Source organism: Anolis carolinensis, chromosome 4 (assembly GCF_035594765.1).
Source record: "Anolis carolinensis isolate JA03-04 chromosome 4, rAnoCar3.1.pri, whole genome shotgun sequence".
In the NCBI taxonomy this organism is placed as follows: domain Eukaryota; kingdom Metazoa; phylum Chordata; class Lepidosauria; order Squamata; family Dactyloidae; genus Anolis; species Anolis carolinensis.
Genome location: NC_085844.1, coordinates 134555141 through 134574303, shown reverse-complemented (window position 1 = coordinate 134574303; position 19163 = coordinate 134555141). Strand labels below are relative to the sequence as shown.

At 39.1% G+C, this 19163-nt stretch overlaps 1 protein-coding gene across 4 annotated transcripts in view; it reads right to left on the bottom strand.

Annotated features, from left to right (window-relative positions):
• hdac3 (histone deacetylase 3) overlaps nucleotides 1–19163 on the bottom strand; it is a 28998-nt gene continuing 9835 nt past the window's right edge. Inside the window, exons 3-15 of one of the 4 annotated variants that reach the window (XM_003219886.4) lie at nucleotides 14559–14701; nucleotides 12043–12124; nucleotides 11150–11206; nucleotides 10991–11046; nucleotides 7617–7750; nucleotides 6762–6842; nucleotides 6600–6673; nucleotides 5823–5887; nucleotides 4228–4317; nucleotides 4019–4077; nucleotides 2371–2450; nucleotides 1989–2146; nucleotides 1–1419 (exon numbers count right to left, since the gene is read on the bottom strand). In XM_003219886.4, the coding sequence (XP_003219934.1) occupies nucleotides 1350–1419; nucleotides 1989–2146; nucleotides 2371–2450; nucleotides 4019–4077; nucleotides 4228–4317; nucleotides 5823–5887; nucleotides 6600–6673; nucleotides 6762–6842; nucleotides 7617–7750; nucleotides 10991–11046; nucleotides 11150–11206; nucleotides 12043–12124; nucleotides 14559–14701 (1149 nt within the window). In that variant the 3' untranslated portion in view covers nucleotides 1–1349. Of the gene's footprint in view, nucleotides 1420–1988; nucleotides 2147–2370; nucleotides 2451–4018; nucleotides 4078–4227; nucleotides 4318–5822; nucleotides 5888–6599; nucleotides 6674–6761; nucleotides 6843–7616; nucleotides 7751–10990; nucleotides 11047–11141; nucleotides 11207–12042; nucleotides 12125–14558; nucleotides 14702–19163 lie in introns of those variants that run through there. The other 3 variants (XM_062977842.1, XM_062977843.1, XM_062977844.1) reach the window with 3 other exon arrangements.

The window sequence follows — 19163 nt, the reverse complement described above, 5'->3', positions numbered from 1 at the left end:
TAAAAAATACTAGTCCATTATTTAATATTTTAAACACATTAGGGTAAATGAACATTAGAGAATGTCAGTTGCTTTTCATTACAGCTAAAACAGTAGATGTCTTTACAATGAAATTGCAAACATCTCCAACATTCACACAGTTCAAATTTTCCATGTTTACAGAAACAAAGGGAGTGGAAAATGTGCAGTTAATGCAAGGAAGTCTTCTAGACTCTGGTTTACATCTTAAGTAAATGGAGGGATGTTTCTCCATCATCCCTGTGCCTCCACTTCCTCAATATTTCCTAAACAACATGAGGTAGGGCAGAAAAGAAGTGAGTAAAATTTCCTTTCATGAACTTACCTAAATTACTGTATCCAAGGATACATGTTAGGCCCACGCTCAAAATGCAGGGTTCATTACATAACATACACGTATCCATTAAAGGTTCACAGGTAGAAATGTAAAAATAGGTAGACAGTCTGAGACATTTGGCCCGGGTAGCTCACCATGATTATTTCAATTGAAACATAATTTGTTCCTCCATAAAACAAATCAGAAAGCCTGCATGTCCTTTTTTTTTGGGGGGGGGGGATGCACAGACGATGTTATCTTGTCACACATGCAGGTTTCAATTTTTCATTAACAAGATTTTTGGCACCATACAGGCATCCAAGTACACAGTGTAATCAAACAGAAAGACTGAGAAATACAAAAAGCCCTAAGCCTTTCCCCTCTTAAACTACCCATTGAAGATTTTTTTAAAAGTTGCAGCACATCACAACTGGAGAAAAAAAAGTTTCAAGAATAGCACAGCAAGAAAGCTATGTACTAAAGAAATCTGCCCTGTTGCATTGGCTCCAATGTTGGCATTTCCCACGTCCACTACAGTTCAGAAAAAATATTGATGAACATTATCTGGTGCACTCTTTCCACCGAATTTCAACAGAGGATAGTGGCTAAATGGATACTTGGTAAATAAAATGTCTTTTCATGGATTTCAAATCAGCTGTTTCAACATAATAGCACACATGCAAACTTGTATTAAAACAAGCCAGAAGAACAGTGCAACAAATTCCCCCCTTTCCATAGGGAATGGGACAAAGTTACTGTAGAATGAAATTTGAAGTTGCTTACAAAGCAACAAAACAGATTTGTGTGAATTTTTTCACAAATAGTAGTGAGTGGCAGAGTCATGCGAGGAATGCAGTAACCTCTTCTTGCCCTCTGCACCCCAATATTCTTATGGCTCAGCAGTCCTGGTGCCATGGCTTCAAGCAACAGCAGGAAAGACCAGACACTGGAGCCTGCTTTTTCCTTAGAGCACCATTTTTCAGGCAGTTGCACACAGTCCACATTGAACCAGGCATCATATCTCCACATCACTTTCTTTATCGTTATCGTGTTCGCCATCATAGAACTCATTGGAAGCTTCTGGCCTGCAAAAAAATAACACGAGTGACAATAGAAGTAGACCTAAGATGTATAGTCCAAAATTAGGCACAGACATTAAACCTGTGCTCTAAAAATTACAGGAGTCACCTCTGAAAAATAGGACATTGGGCATTAAGTGAAGATCCATCTAAATTCAAATATAAGATCCTTTTGGATCAGGTTGCCAAGTAGTACAACTGGAGGGGGCATGCTATCATAGCATACCCAAGTGAGTGATGCCCCCCCCCCCCATTCCCATACCCATCTCCATGCACGCTTTTTTTTTACTACTACATCAGTGGAGAGGTAACTATTCTTAAAAGAGCAGCCCCTTCAAGATCAACATGGCATCTTGGAGCAGCAGCTCTCAAGGAAACTGCTCCTAAATGCCCTCTTCCATTTCCCAAGGAGAAAGGCATAAGTTCCTGGGCCTTTTCCGAGGAGGAGCTTTGTGATTCAAGTGGAGAGGCTCAGGGCTTAGACAGATGATGGGATAAGACATAACTTTTAAAATTATATTAAGGATGGGGGGGGGGAAGACAGTTTAACTTAATACAAGAACAGGGAAACATGCCTGCTGTAGTTATCCTCTGACCCTCTCTCTTCTGGATCAGGTTCATCAGCACGCTCATAGCTCAGCAGATCAGAAGGGACATCATGGATTTGGACACTGGGTGCATGATTCAACATCTTCAAATTCTCAAATATAGTCTGACGGATTTGATCCAAGTACTGATCAAAAGAGAGAATAAAGAAGCAAAGTTATGTCGAGTCAACCTGTACTATGTTTACTAATTTTTTGCCATCTCTCCAGCCTGACCACCATAAATGCCAACAGTGTAGAAAACATGGTACTGCTTAAAACGACATGGAAGAAATTAGGGGCACTAATAGTATATTTTCTGAAGCCGTCCAGTGGAGATGGCTAATTGAATGACATATCCAGAAATACTCACCTGCCTCGAGTTCTGATTCTCAATTCTAGTGCTGACATCAGGATGAAGGGTGAAGTCTGGAGCAAAGTATTCAAAGTATTCTGCACAAAGATTGATTAAGAGTGTAAATATACTGACTCTAATACTATTAGAAATGCCTATACATTTAAAAAGAAGAAGAGGAAGGCTATGCATAGCGCATTTCAGTCACACAAAATGCTTATGCAGTGACTAACCAAGAGGTCATGCTTTGCCTGAGGCAGCATTATGTTCTCAGAACCTTTCCTTCTACATACACCCCATTGAAAAGGCACACCTCATTATGAGTTCTTTACAAGGTGAATTTTAAAAAGCATATATCAGTAAACGCCACTCTAATATCCGGGGGTGATATTAAACAATAGAACACTATGGTTTGATTGGCAAGATTTTCCTGCTGCTTTGTAAGCATCTACTGATGATTAGCATATGGAACTGGACAGTTTCATTTAATGCCATCATGAAACAGAATACCCTCCAAATAATTAAGCTTCAGTGGGGAATGAATATGACAGTGATGCACTGCCACTTTGATGTCCATTTTGGCCTCTTTGTTAAATCAGACCAACATACAAAAAGGGAATACATCTGGTATATCTCTGAAGCTTCCGGAGGAAGGGGGTGCACTTGCTGATCCCTGCTTTAAATGTCAAAACTAGCACTTTGAATTGTGTCTGGGCACAGGTGTGATAGAATTAAAACATCCCGGCATAGTTAACAAATTCACAACTGTATTTTGGACTAAACTAGAGATATTCAGGGGCTCTTGGGGGGAGGGGACACACCTCTGCTGCGCCCACCTCCAGTTTCTTATTTTTTCACCAAAATGCCTCACAAACAGCCCTAAGGGTTTGGGGGACATAGATCATTATAGACTAAGAAGGTGCTCCTTTTTCAAAAGTAAGTAATCAGAAGAGAAGAGGAATCTTTTGGGCCTAAAATAGGCAAAGAGACAAAATACAGGGAAACAGACCCTGACATTCCATAGAAGTTGGGAGAACATTTTAAAAAACAAAGCTGGAGAGTTTGGGGTGCCCTAGGATCACAAAAGTGGCATGGAAAGAAGCCTATGGTACATAGGTGACCTTTCCTCCCACCCGATTTAGAAAATGTGCAACTTCCCACAAAACAAGATGAGTAGTACTCAGTTCTACTGATATACATTTCAGCAGTAATAACCCACCCCACCTGGACTGAATGTCAATTTATTGGCCTTTAACCAGTCTATTACCATGTCCTGGAACTCTTAATAAATACACTTGATATTTAGGGGATGTCTGGTATATGCTACTTGTGAACAAATCAAAAACACATAGGTATCTTTGGGGAAGGATGTAAAATACAAATGAGAAATCCTGCAGAAATGAAATCCATTTATTCTCTTTAGAAATGACAAGATCTAGTAAAAAGTAAGACATGCACTGCATCAGTGATATGATTTCTTGTTCATTTAATGCCCACTTGCTACTTGAAATACTTTGTTAGCTATCAAAATATCTTTTTTTGATTATATGTTTACAATATGTAATTCTATTTTATATTTATCCAGGTTGATGATAAAAACTGAACAAACAAGTAGCAGTAAAGATTAGTAGATTTTAAATGGGGGGGGGGGTCGTCTCTGACTTACCACTGTATGGCAACTCCTCACTAATGGCTTCATCTACAAGCAATGATGTTTCATAAGTCCTGAAAGTTTATAGAGACCACATTTCAAATCAGAGTGCACCAACAGCTTGGCATCATACAAATCTGTGCCACTTGTAACTAAGGTACATAGAACCCCAACTGATTTTCAATAAAAAAAGAACTGTCACACCAGGTTTCCAGAAGACTCACCAGCATCGGGCCACATTGCGAACTGTGTAGCCACCTCCTCCCAACACCAGAAGTGGAATGCTGAAACTCTTTACGTATTCCACACACTCCCTAAAATTCAAAGGTATAAAAATCAGACATGAACAATTTTCAAACTAGCTTACATCCACATGTTGTATATAAACTGGAGTTTTCTGGAAGAATAGCTGAAAGTGCAGAAAGCCTCAAAAATGTACAAATGACTACCAAAACTGATGTTAGGTCTCAATTGAAATAGTATATGTGTGACTGGGTGAAGGATCCTAAAGCTACTTAAGTGAAAACAATGGAAATAAAAGGTATGCAACTATGTTATTTAGAGGAGGACAGGAAGTGACTTGTCTCAAAGTGACAAGGGGAATCATCTTCCCCTCAGACTATATGTCACTAGAGTGGAAGCATTGAAGTACAAACTCTTCAATGCCATTGGATCAGCCTTAATTAACATGGTCATTGGTGAGAAATGCTGTAACCTACAGTCCAAAAAGCTGTGGACTCGGACATTAAACATCCAGAAACAGTAAATGAAGCACAACGACTAAGGTTGAGCTCTTCAACATTTTACGGGTTGAAAAGATTTGAGAAATGTACTTACTCATAGTAAATTATATTGACCTAAGCAGTTAGTGTTAACCTACTGGTTTCAACTGTAAATTCAAAACTGGAAGAACTCTTAGAAAAGCAGGTACCCTCAATTCGCCTGCTATTAATAATTCAAAGCAAGTAAAGAAAGATCTGAGAATAAACAAACTCGTCAAATGGGATATAAAAAAACTCCTCTGCTTATCCTGACTTTTATAAGAAAGCAATATTGTGGAGGCATCTCTTAAAACAGACAACCTAGAAAACAAAACTTATCCCAAGGGAAGTGAAACAAATATGGGAATAGGCTCTTTGGAGCACAGTCCCAAATCAGGTTTGACCTGAAACTACATCATTACTCAGGAAAGCTAAAAAAAAAAACCCTTGCTCAGAGCAAAGTTTTCAAAGTAGAAAACCAGCAATTTCAGATGAGACATTAAGGGCAATGAAAAAGACAAGTCAGGAAACAGACAATCAGATCTCCCAAAGTTCTGTTTCTGTTTTGACTTTGCCACAAGGGCTGTAACTCTGATCAAACCAGCAGCACTGCTTGCCCAATATGCACTATATACTATAAAACAGGCATTTATCCTACAACAGGAAAAATATGTAATAACAATGCCTTCATATATTCATTTCTGGTTTGTAGGGAGTGGAATGTGTATTTAGATTTTGCTGAAACACCAGCGTGATTCTTTCATTGCTTTTTCTCCACACACACACACACCCCAATTATTTCCACCTAAGTACCTGTATCATGTTTGGATTTTATTGCTGAATATACAACAGCGGGTTTGGGAAGGCAATTTATAATGTGTTAACAATGCAGGGAAAAAGGAGAATCAGATCTCTTTCCAACATCCACTCCCCACTAGCCCAAACAATGTAAGAGCTCCCACAATTGCTTTAAAAAGAAAGAAAAAACTGGAAAATCCTGTCAGGTCTCTCTCTCTAATGCCCCCCTTTACTCTTGTCAGCTTGTTAAAAAGGCTTACCCATGTCCTCTTATACTGAGATTAAAGCAACCCAAACGATCACACCCTAAGGAGTCAGCTCCACACTGAAAAGAGAACAATTTTTTAAATGAAGAAAAAAATGAAAATACTGGAAAGTCCATCTGCTGATAATTATTTCCCAGAGTAATACCTGGGGGAATGAATTCTCTGAAGGAATAGATTCCCACTGACCCCAGATAGCTTTCAAAGGCCAGATAATGTCAGAGTCTTCCCAAGCTCCATGCTTTCACGCTATTCTCTCTGCAGAGAAAGGCAAGAATGATCACCCCTGCCCTAATCTGAATTGAGAAATCTGCATAAAGAAATGCATAAGCAAAGTACAGTTGCTAAGCCTGATTCACTGGCCTACCAACTGTGAGGCATGGACAAAGTAGACTCAGTTGGCACCTGCAGAAGTGTCTCCTCCAAGCACCAGCTGAATATACAGTCAGCTTTGCTTAGCTTCGTAACATGGGGAAGGTCTAAGGGCAGGGAAGCAAGTTCAGGTATGGCCTCTTGGAGACTTGGAAGCACAATCATTATCTTGCCTAGATCCCTTGCAGGATGGAAAGGAGGTTTCCATACGTTTACTTTGGCTGGAGAATGGTGTGACCCGACAGATCAAATCCAACCTGTGAGCTGGATATTCCCTACTGCTGTTCTAGAAATATGGCAAGAGCCCAAAACACTCACAATATAATTAAAACTATGCATCATTTTAACCACCCCAGTTCCGCCTCATGTCACAAACACATAATATGGCATCCTTTCCCTTACCTGCAGCACTATGCATGTGGGCTGATAGAATTCTACCACTTGGTTAATGACTGGTTGGAAGAGGTGTTTGTAACCTTCAGAAAACAAGACAAGATACTGAGGTTATAACTACTCTGTGCACAGAAAACAGGATTTACAACAAGGCCAAGGACATCTACTCACTTTGGTCATCAATGCCATCACGCAAAGGCACATTCAGACAGTAATAGCGGCCACTCTCTGCCCCAACTTCATACATGTCACCTGGCAGGGGAAAATATGGCAAAGTACAGAATTGCAAAATTTTTTGAAGTGTCAACAAGACAATTTCAACTTCCTGCAAGTGAGTCTCATACATAGCCTGAAGAAATTCTGGCCAAGATCCTGCTTCATATTTTTATATCAGCCTAGCTATGTTTCTCAATGCTACCCCACAGAAATCCACCATGTATGCAACACAGCTCTTTCTGTAAGGTTGACAGAGAGAGGGGGATAAGCAGGGGCATAGCTGGCTATTTTCATGTAGCAGGACACACTGGGCCAAGCATCTCCAGACACTTGCAAGGTCTATTGTAAGCTCTCTGCAGATGTCCTTGCAGTACATCCAGCGACAAGAAAATAGTTGTATATAGTGCCACTCATTTCTTTGCTCTCTTACACCACAGAGATTATCATGCTCTGTAAGTGTGTATGTGTGTGTGCATACGTGTGTGTGTGTGTGTGTGTTTACGTTATCTACAAGGTGAGGGGTGGTGGTGATTAGCCATTGCATGGTCAAAACCAAATTCTGACCTAAGCAACAATCACAAAAATAAGTAGCAGCGGCATGTCCAATTTGAGCCATCATCATTCACAATCCAGCTTCTTTTCAACCAACTATCCTTTTTCAACCAACTACAGGAAGACTCCCAGTCCTGCACGGTTATGATATATTGAAATCTTCAACTAGTATTCAAAACTGATTCTTTATCACACTTTGATGAGGACCATATAATCAGCCTTAGTCCTATCTGCCCAAAAATAACAAAAGTTCCCCACCTGTACCAGGGAAGAAGTAATTCCCATATTTATGAAAAGACACTGTCATGACACGATCAGTCAAGTAAAAAGCCTCCTGAACACCATCTCCATGATGAATATCTATATCAATGTAAAGTACACGTGGGTGATACCTATCCGAGCAGAAACCAAAAGATGTGTTAGAAGATAACAGAGATTGAGTGAAATCCAATACAAAGCAATACTATTTAGCTTCTTTGTGCCAATCCAAAATTACCAATATTTCAGACAATGGTGCAGAAGGTTTGGGTGAATTTCTGATGGTAGGACAAGAAGCAAATATTTAGATACCACAAAACCAACGGATGAAACCAAGATAGGCAACCTTTATTTCAGATAATAGGACAAAGTGCTGTATTCTTCTTCCTTCTTACTCAGAACACTTAAGGATAAAGTTTCACTTCACTCAACATATAATCTAGCCAAAAAACGAATACAGAGAAACATACTGCTAATGGAGTAATAGTTCATTAATGCTTCAACCACAGATCTTTTTCACATATAATTAATACATACAATATTAAAGTACAATATAAAAGTACTACATAAAATTAGCCACCCTGAATCTCCTTGGTGAGAGGGAGCCAGATATAAATAAAGCTTTATTATTATTATTATTATTATTATTATTATTATTATTATTATATCTTGCATTTTAAAAATTCAATACAATTAGAATAATAACATTTAAATTAAACAAAATTAAATGAGATAAAAGCACCTTCAGAGCAATCAACTCCACTATCAGTAATAAATTTTGCCTGGCTTTTCACTGATGCCAGGATAAAAATAAAATCTTGTTAGTGATCATAAAATCAGTATCACATGGGAGAAAGAAGATGAAAAAACCCTACTACTGCTAATGCTTTTCATTTAAGAATTCTTACAACTTGATTTTCCCTTCAGAACACCAAAGACTCTTATTTTCTTCATTCAGACAGTGATCCCTCATATAGAGAAAAAAGGTTGAATGGCAAGAATTAAACATGTTTGTTGCAAACATTTCCAAATTTCACCCTTCTACAATGGGGATCTTTAGATACAATATTTAGCTATATCAATCTGGCTGTGAACAGCCTGGGGAACCAGGGACTCTTGATCCTACTCCACTCACCCACTCTCCCAAATGGGGACATATTGTACTCTACTATCCAAATTTCATCGCATAATAAGTAGTCATTGCATAAGTTGTACCCCACTTTGGGAGAAGGACTTCTTAGTTGCACTCTTAGTTCACTCGCCCGGATGAGTGAATCAAAGGTGAGTCTGGTCTTTTGGCACCATGGGGCTTGACTCAGCTGGGAGCCGAGTCAGGCCCCACAACACCAAATAAAGGGTGCAGGTGGGCAGGGGAGAATGTTCACTCACCCCTGCCTTTCTCCTTCGCAAATGCCCGCCTGTGCGGCTGTGGCTTCAAAGTGGCTACCAGTATTATGCAGCAAAAAAACCAAACAAAAACAAAAAACAAAAAAACCCCTCAAAAGGGGCTTTTTCATCACATAATAATCACCACCACATGATAGTTTCACTTTGGGGGAAAAGGGAGGGTACAAATATTATGCGGTGAAAAACTGTATTTTACCATCATCTCTGATTAGATAATCGAGGGTGGGACTGGGGGAAACTGAGAAAGCCTTTTCATCCGTGTTGTGAAAAGTTGAGAAGGCTAGCCTCCCAAACTATTACTTTAATTATGCAATGCATTCAGCAATATATGAAACCTCTCTCTTACTGCGTGAAACATTGCAAATATACACTCCACAGAAAGAGCAAAACCTGGTGACCTTGACCTTGAAATGCAGGGAGGTTGCCTAGTAATGAATACCTGGCACTCCATTTCTACAATTGCTATTGCTTGCTAAACAATCGAGCAACTCACATGTTTCAGGGGGAAAATAGCTTCCCTGTTCCTAGGCACCTCCAGGAACAGTGGTTTTATGTTTAAAGAGGTGCACATCCCCCTCATACACATTACAAAGTTTTTAAAAATATATTAATCAGACTTCCAGTAACTTCCAATTTCAATTTTTTGCACTTGTTGGTTGCTATTGCTCTATGCTTTCAAAGTTGGTGCAGTCACAGTTGTTCTTTGGGGCAATAATAATAATAAGTATTGCTTGTATGCTGATTTTTCTATCCTAAAAGAAACTCAAAGCAGCTAACAATGCTAAAAATGATATTGCCCACTCTTGTGTTACACAACAGCGTGATAAATGTCAGAACAACTACAAAGTCCTCAACCTGGAAGAGGGAGGCTGAGACAAAAGCACTAAAACAACTACTAGCATCAATGTGGTAACACCTCAGCAGGAGTCTGTTGAAGAGGACTTAACATATGAAATGTAGAGGGAACTAGGAAAAAATACTCCCTCACTGCACTCCTAGCCCTTCTGTATGGATACTGTTCCTTGGGATAGAGAAACCTTATTAGTCAAATCTCAAATCCTCACCAAGACACATCAAAACCATATTAGCAATTGGTAGTAATCCAGCCAACCCATTGTGTATTTGCAACCTTTGTGTTCCAGCTGGGTCCTGTACCTTTGTAAGCTGGTCAACAAGTCAGCCATATAATGGATGATGCTATGACTAGCCTGAGAATTAAATGAGAAGGAATGCTGACTTTGTGCCTCTTCTCTACACCATGCAGTACAGGAGCAGTTCAATACAAACTCTGCTCATTTTCTGTTCCTATCCTTGTACATCTTACATCTGTTTTCAGAATAAAGTCCAATGGTTTCTATATCCCAAACTCCTAAGAGAGGCCAGAGGCCACGTCTTTTCTACACTCTTGTCATCTGAGCTCCTAGAAGAGTAAATTGGAGGTTCCAAAATATTTGTGTGCCCCATTTTGGAAATTGCAGTTGTGGTAAACTGTAAGTTGTAAAGTGGTGGATAAAAGCAGAAAGAAAACAAGTCGGCTAAGCAATAGCAATCATTGTGAGCCAGGAGTAGAAGATGCGATTAGGTAGCCCTGGGAGACAAACTGACAATCCCAAACACAGTACAAGCAAAAATGTAACATTCTAATTTCATCTTGATCAGCATTATATCTGCAAAACGCCAATCTTCTCGCTGCTTCAACGAACTAGTATATTTGCACAACTGTTTCAAACTGACAAAAATCCATGAGTAGGAAGTGTTCCATGTCAGAAGGCAACCAAACATTTTAAAACAATCATAATACCTGAAAAAGAAACCTTTAAAAAACAGGAATAGAAAGGACCATCATCATAAAGAAAATTGCATAGAATAAAACATTTAATATCTGGTGCAATCTATTTACTTAAGGTATTACTAACAGAATCAATTCATTCCCACCCAATGCACTGACACTTGCATAAATTCCTTACTTGAGAAGCTCCAAAATGCCAATCACGATGTCATTAACATAACAAAATCCAGAAGCCTAGAGCACAAAAAATGGAAAATAAAATAAGTGGTTTCAATGAAAAACAGCACTAAGCCTTCTCAATACACCAAAAAAGAAGAGAGCAGACTTGCCTCATTACCTCAAACTTCTTGGCATGATGTAAGCCTCCAGCCCAGTTTATTGCAATATCACAAATCTAAGAACAGAGATACAATGTTAGCCAAAAGGAAAGAGCACTACAGTGCCCAAATAATAACATTTGCAAAGAGGTGGTTATTGCCTATGTTCTGAACTAACTTTTCCATTGCAGTCTCTTTTTCACAAAACTGGTAAGGAGATTTGTGCTATAGTTTTTATAAAGTACATCCAAAATACAGTAGTCTCTCACTTAGCCAACGTTCTGGATTATCCAACGTATTTTTGTAGTCAATGTTTTCAATATATCGTGATTTTTTGGTGCTAAATTCATAAATACAGTAATTACGACGTAGCATTACTGCATATTGAACTACTTTTTCTGTCAAATTTGTTGTATAACATGATGTTTTGGTGCTTAATTTGTAAAATCATAACCTAATTTGATGTTTAATAGGCTTCTCCTTCATCTCTCCTTATTATCCAACATATTTGCTTATCCAACGTTCTGCCGGCCCATTTATGTTGGATAAGTGAGACTCTACTGTAACAACTTGACTTTTATACAGCACTTTCAAGAATTCTAACCACAAATAACCCTTGGGACAATCTTATAATGTAGGCGAGGTTAGTGCCACACTGGGGATGTGAAAAACTGTAGTTTATCTAAGGTCACTTACTGAACTTATAGCAGAGGAATTTCCCAATTCATGGATTAGTTTCTCAACTTTTATACCATACTAGTACTCATGAAACTCCTTCAGAGCAAAAGGTTATGAAATCATTTAACATTTTAGAGAAATACAGGGCAGCATCTCTTAGAATGACCTGTACAACAGCAGTTGATCTATATATTTTACTGCTATGAGGAGGGTAAGCATAATGCTGCCTTTTTACCTTATTATTCAGTTGTGTTGCTCCTTGCAAAGAGGCCCCAGTATACCGAGAACAAAATTCAAACAGACCTGGGAACACTGGGCTGAGAGAAGAACAACAACAAAATGTTATAGGTATTTCAAGGTAACATCATTGTTGTTGCTGTGTGCCTCCAAGTTGCTTTTGACTCATGTTGACCCTATGGTGAACTAATCATAGGATATACTTGGCAAGATTTGACCAGGATAGGGGAGGGGGTTTGATGATTGGCTTTTTCTGAGCCTCAGAGAATTTGACGCCCTGGGCCATTCAGAAACTTTGACGAACAAGCCTCCACCTCTCTCTCAAATTTGAAAGTAGAAAACATGTAGAGATAATCCTAGTAACTGTACCATGCTCCAGAGATTCTCAAAGGGTTCCAAAATGCAGCAGAAGTGCAAGAACAATCTCCTACTAACCCCAAGCAAAAAAAGGAGGCTGAGACTTTTTCCTTTTTGTTGTGTACATCTGACATGACTGTATGGTCTCAGAATTACATCACAAGTGCAGTATAAGAATGGCCAGCTACTTCAGCTCCAAGAATGGAAATGTGAACTTTTAGTTGACATTATCAGCCAAAATCTGTAGACCACTGTTTAAACAGAATGTAATGCTACATACTCTGCAAATACACAAGGGTTACACAAGGGTTAATGTTTCTTATAGATGCATTTTTGCTAGTCACTTCAACTTTTCCCACAAAAATATTTCCACCATTAAGCTAGTTGTAGCCCATCTTTTGACCATAATCAGCTAAACTATCCTGGAAATCAGGTATTGTTTCTTCCATTACAAACCAAAGAAAACTTGTTTCTTTGAATTGTGATGAGAGAAATAAACTAACAAGAGAAAAATTCCTCATTCAAATAACACAACAAATTACAGAGAAAGGAACCATGGTTTGTTCAGCCTCTCTTACTACAAGCCACAATATCAAGGTAATCAGCACCAATACACTTCAAATCCAGAGTGAGTTCCTGCAGTTCTCTGGTTTAATGTGTTGTGCAGTTACAATATTCAGCCACTTATTATTACAGCTGAGCCAGAGTTTTACACGTTTTGTGTGCCAAAGCTGACTGAATGATTTCCAGTCTTCTCTCCCTAGTTAATCTCTGTATGCCATACCTTGTTTAGTTCTTTTCAAACCACCACTACAACCTCAGTATATCCATTTTCACACTGTTTGTCTTATCCCATTGTAACCAAACTCAGAATGTTTTTGTCATTTGTATTTGGTTACCATTTCCAACCAAACGTATATCTGGATCTCTACATTTTGTTTCCTCCGCTTGTCTTTCTAATCCAAAAACGATCACTTCTTAAATTCTATGTAAATAATTTCCAAATACAACTGGCTCATCTCCTGTCATGTTAGCATCCACTATTTTGCTCCCAGTTTAGCACTCCCTATATCCAGAATTATTTCTGAAATCAAGTATATTCAATCTGTGCTAACATCTGACAATTTACAAGTATGGTAATATTTTCAGTTACTGCAGACCTCAGAACAAAATATTTCTAAATATCTCTGATAATATTTTTCACTTGACAGATGGGAAAGTAAATGCAGAAAAGCAAACAAAATTCTAATCAGTAAAACATATAGTTAACATTTAAAATGTAAATACAGAAAAGTCCCCACATTTTGTGAATAACCAAAAACAAATGCTATTTGCCACTTTTACTGACTAAATGAATGAACCATGACCCTGAGTTTGCAAGACCTAAGCAAGGTTGTTACTGACAAGATCTTTTAGAGATTTATTATACATAGTGTCGCCATATGTCAAGCATCAGCTTACGCTGATGATAATATCTATAACACTTTGGTCTCTATGTTTCTTGATATTCAGAATTTCATCTGGAATTATCACAATTCCTGTGTTGCAGTTGGATAGTTACTTTACTTGACTTTCTATTTTTGTCACACCAGCCATAAAAACAAAACTGGCTAAATGTGACACAGGACACTTGGCATGCACTGTCTGCCAGCATTTATAATGTGATTATTTCATTTGGCAAGATACAATCCATCATTCAAAAAGCAGTGTATCTAATATACCACACCAGAAAAATTAAAAGGCATGCTCAAAATGACACTCTTCCTCTTGCTTTTACAGTCTTCTCTTATTTAACAATAAAGGACAGAAAAATGGTCAGATGTCGAAGTCTAATTGAAACAAGGTAGGAAAGAAAAAAAGGGGCTTGGGGAAAACTAGACATTACCTAGGGATGGGGGGTATAGGCACACCTTGTGTGAGGATGAGAGACAAAGATACTGTATGAAACATAAAATCAAAAAGTAAGATGATTCACATGTGGATAAATGTACTTGCTCACATTGATTAAATTAACAAGGCAAATCTTAGGCCACTAGTTTCTAGCATATCTTCAATACATATATTGCCCGCTGAACCTATCACTTCAGAGATGTTTCCAACCTGACCTCCATAACATATTGGTTGCCCATGCTATACATCTACCCAGGCACTACTTACCAGTCATCCCCTACATTGAAAGCATTGAGGCTCTTGGTGAATCCTTGCATGTTGTTGGGACTCACTCTCTGAAGGAAATCAATGTAATCTTCTGAGTGAAAGCGGCACATGTCATGTTGGGATGCTTGGTATGGTTTAAAAACCTGTAGGATAAATTTCTCTCATTTAATTATGTAGTTTTTAAATTTCTCCTGATATAGAATCCAAGTTATTTCTGACCCAAAATTCAAAACGAAAACGGAACAGATTTCTGCCATTTTATGCACCCCTAATACTGCCTGGGAGAAGGCACTGAGAAAGCCCACTCACATGCCCATACCAGAAAGACCTATGGGCATGCTGGGACCTTAACAAAGTCCTCCCTCCTGCAAGAATCTTAAGTTTTATACAGGCTCATATAGGAGTGTACAGTCATTCAGACTTACAGACATTTTAAGTAACAACAACCACTCTGAATTGTACTTGGTAACCAATGAAGTTGCTTCAACAAGTGCGTCTTGTACATTCCCTATAAGCAGTTACAATAACTGCTTTGGCCACATTTGAACCTAATGAAATTTCCAAAATTTCCAAACGCAGTCCCACATTGAGCATGTTATGGCCATCCCATGTAGGATGAAATCAAAGTATGTTTCGCTGTAACCAGATTTGATATCTCCAGGAATGGTAACAACAGTTACACTGACTTTAACTGGCTGCTGCCAAAACCTGGCTGAGGGTTGAATTCAAAAGTATGTCCAAGGTGCAATTATGGATTTCAGGAGGAGCGCTGCCCCATCCAGCACAACCCATTTCTAAGATGGATGTCTCGACTTAACCTGTACCAGGTTAGATACTTGATCCTTTTCTATTTAGCAGATGTTTCTAGTTGAACACCAAACAGGGTGGACATTAGCTTTGGCCAGCAAGTGCATTGTTCCATCTTGATGTGTATGGTAAGTTAGCTTCATAATCAAGTCATTTTTGTGAGTTGTAGAAACCAAAAAAAGAGGATAAGTTGCTGTCCAGTAATGGTAGTTCCTCAGATAGTTATCTGTGCACCATAAAAGCAGCCCTGTTTACCATGCCAGTGACCAGCCAACAACAGATCTTGACCACACTTGGTACACAGACCCAAAATGAATACTGGCAGGATTTGGGGAGGATTGACCCACTATTCTGAGAATTGTAGTTCACCCACTCCAAACTGAAAATACCTAACAATTAAAGACAAATAATGCCTTTTTCAAATAACTCGGGCATCGCCAGGTTCCCAAGCTAGTATAACACTATAACAGCTTCCCTGAAAGAAAACAGAAATAAGAGGTAGAACTTGGTGCCAACAGTATACTGGTGATATTGAATTCAAGAACTCTAAACAACTGTTCTCAGACTGCTGAACAGGCATTTCCCCACAGTACTTTCTTTGTTCATCCCTCCGGGAAAGATTTGAGCAATTATAAAGCATTGTCCCAAGTCCCATCCCAGCATGTTGATCCAGAAGTACACTATGGATCCAAAGCTACCAAAAAGTCCACCAGAAACAATAAAGACATATTTTTCCTGTCCAGTTACCAGCATAGGTGATAGATTATGCCAACCAAAGGCATCTCCATCCCACTGTCAGGCCCGAAGCCAGACTGAAGTAGATCTGCACAATCTGTTTCATCCAGGAAACTCAGGTGCTAGAAGACCACCACACAACAGAATTTATCCCAAAACATGATATTGGAGACTGGCTAGTAAATCCCTGGTGTTGTGCGGGAAATGATAGAACACATTGGAGGTGGAGAACAGGGAGCAAACAAGAAAGAGATGGGGTAAAGCAAAAAGAGTATGAACCCATAAGAGCATGGGACAGAATCTATCAAACCTGGCAATGCTGCTATTCTTGTGTGTCGTTGCTGATGAGTAGTTCTAGTTTGAAGACTGCCTTGTTAATAACTGCTGTAACCTTTTTGCTATTATGTAACTGTTGCAGCCAGTCCTCCCTTACCCAACTTTTCTTCCATTCTGACCTCACTCTTTCCTGTTTCTCACCACACCATGATAGGTATATAGGCCAGGTTAGTCTTTTATTAATCTGATGAAATAGACTCTGCTTTGTGAGAGCTTATGACATAACAGGCTACTTAAAATATAAGTTTGCTCAACTGTTGAACATCTCATACCGCTGCATAGAAGGATCTGAAACCTGTTTTCTCCAACAGTCTAACAACGTAATGTCATGCCTGACATCTATACATAGCACTACCCTCTTCTAAAGTGGTTAGAAGTCTTCAGTGTTCTTCCCCACAAGTCAATAGCCTGCTATGTAGAGTTTTTATGACACCTTGCAGACAGTTTGGTGATTATTTTTCATCACCACAAAGCAGTAGTTTGAGTTTTTTCTGACTATTCTTCTTTTAACATTTAAAACAAGCTAGACAATTTGCAAAAAGCGTAGCCAGACCCAACATCTTGATTTTCCCTTCTTTGTCCTTGTAAAGCCATGTAAAGACACTACAGAGACATAATATTATAGATGCCAGGTGTGCCTGAAACTTCCTCTACAATATATCTGACTTCAACAGATATATTGCTAGAACAGTGGTTCTCAATATATGGGTCCCCAGATGTGTTGGCTTTCAACTCCCAGAAATCCTAACAGCTGGTAAACTGGCTGGGATTTCTGGGAGTTGTAGCCAAAACACCTGGGGACCCACAGGTTGAGAACCACTGTGCTAGATGGAGATAGAAAACACATCACTGGCAGCTAAAGGAGAAAGGATAGGAAGAGAGAGAAGGGGGAAAGAGTAGAAATGCATGTATATGAGCCACTGACTTCAAAGGGTACGTGTGACTCCATCTTTGGAGATTTTAAAACAGAGGTTAGAAGAGCATCTCTTAAAACAGCTTATGTATTCCTGCACAGTAAGCGATTGGACTAGATTGACACTTGTGGTCCCTCTATTATTTTATGTGGGAGCACTGCATTTGGAAATCCTCCAGGCAGTGCAGTCTAGACCTATGACCAGTTGTCTACCAAAGCAGCACACCTCTCTAACAAAGACACAGAGAACAAATCGTGCAAAACTCCAGATTCATATTCTAACTCCTATGTTCGCATATTAAATCTAGAGAACAGTCATTAAACTGTATTAACCACATTAGGAATTCATTCATCAACCACTGCATCACCTCCAATGTGATATGTTTCACCATCTCTCTCCACCACACTTTAATTGAACACATCAGTTTCAAAAGAATAAACAATGACAAATTTGGTATCAGAACTAACAACATTCAAAGACCAACAGAATAATAATAATAATAATAATAATAATAATAATAATAATAATAATAATAAAAAAACTTTATTTATACCCCGCCACCATCTCCCCAAAGGGACTCGGGGCGGCTTACATGGGGCCCTGCCCAGGACAATACAATATAACACAACATAAAAACAACATATCATAATACAATTAACCAATACAATTGATAAAATATACAGTACAACACAGAATCAAAAAAGCAATCAGAACATTTCAAACCACTAAAAACACTGTAAATCTGGGAAGGAGACAAAGATCCAGATCTATTGATAGAACTCTTATGTCATTTACAGTAGAATCACTAACAAACATTTTTAGTTTTCAATTACTATGAGTGGGTGACTATCTGCCTCTCTAGCTGACCTGGTGAAGCTGCAGCTGTTATTGTGTTTAGTGATGAAAGAAATGCTGGCAGCTGTGCAAGCAACTTGTCATCCAGCAACAAGAAGAAACTGGAAAATCAGTTGGCAAGAGTGCAGCACAATGCAGAGATACGTCAACACTGTAATCACGAAGGTGGAGAAAGGAAAAGGTTGTCAGCACATAGTGTGTTAGAAATATTATGGTCTTGGAAGGGGCATGGGGGGGGGGGGGGTCGGGACCTAAGATATAGTCCATTAAAAGTTGGACAGACAGTGACTCCTTCCAAAAGGGAAGGCAAGGAAGTCAAGGATGACCTTTTCATCAGGCTCTTCGCAAGGCACGAGCTCAAACTATACTATGCAGAGCCCCAGCTCTCACCCCTGCCACCAGGGAAGCTCCAAAGAGAAGAGGGAAGACATCCCCCTAAGCCAACAATGGTCTGGCTAATTTGGCTCGGAAAAAAATCTGCAGACCAGCAAGCTGGCTTAATGTATGGCACTGCTAGAAGCACCAGCCGAATCTACCCAAAACTTACATTCTCTCCTGGACCTGATTCTGGTGATGCTGGAAAATTATGGATCCCAATCCAGTGTTTACTCCACAACAGAATTTTTCCTCCTGCTACTTAAGACAACAGGGGCCTCCTCTGGTCAGGAACAAGGCTCTTTCAGGCTTAATTTGGATGATACATACCAACCTCATTCATCACTATATGCATCAGATTTAATGCTACCTTCCAGGGAGACAGCCAGACTGGAGAGATATTGATTTTGTGAAGGAGCAAGCAGTGGGAAAAGCTTCCTTGTAACAAAGAAACTGGAATTGGAAGGAACAAACAGTGGGAAGGAAGAACTTCCTTCTAAGACAAGGAATCATGGGGCTAGAATCTTGGTGTTTTACTGTCAGACAATGGAGCTGCAGAGCTACAATATGCTCCTCTTCGTGG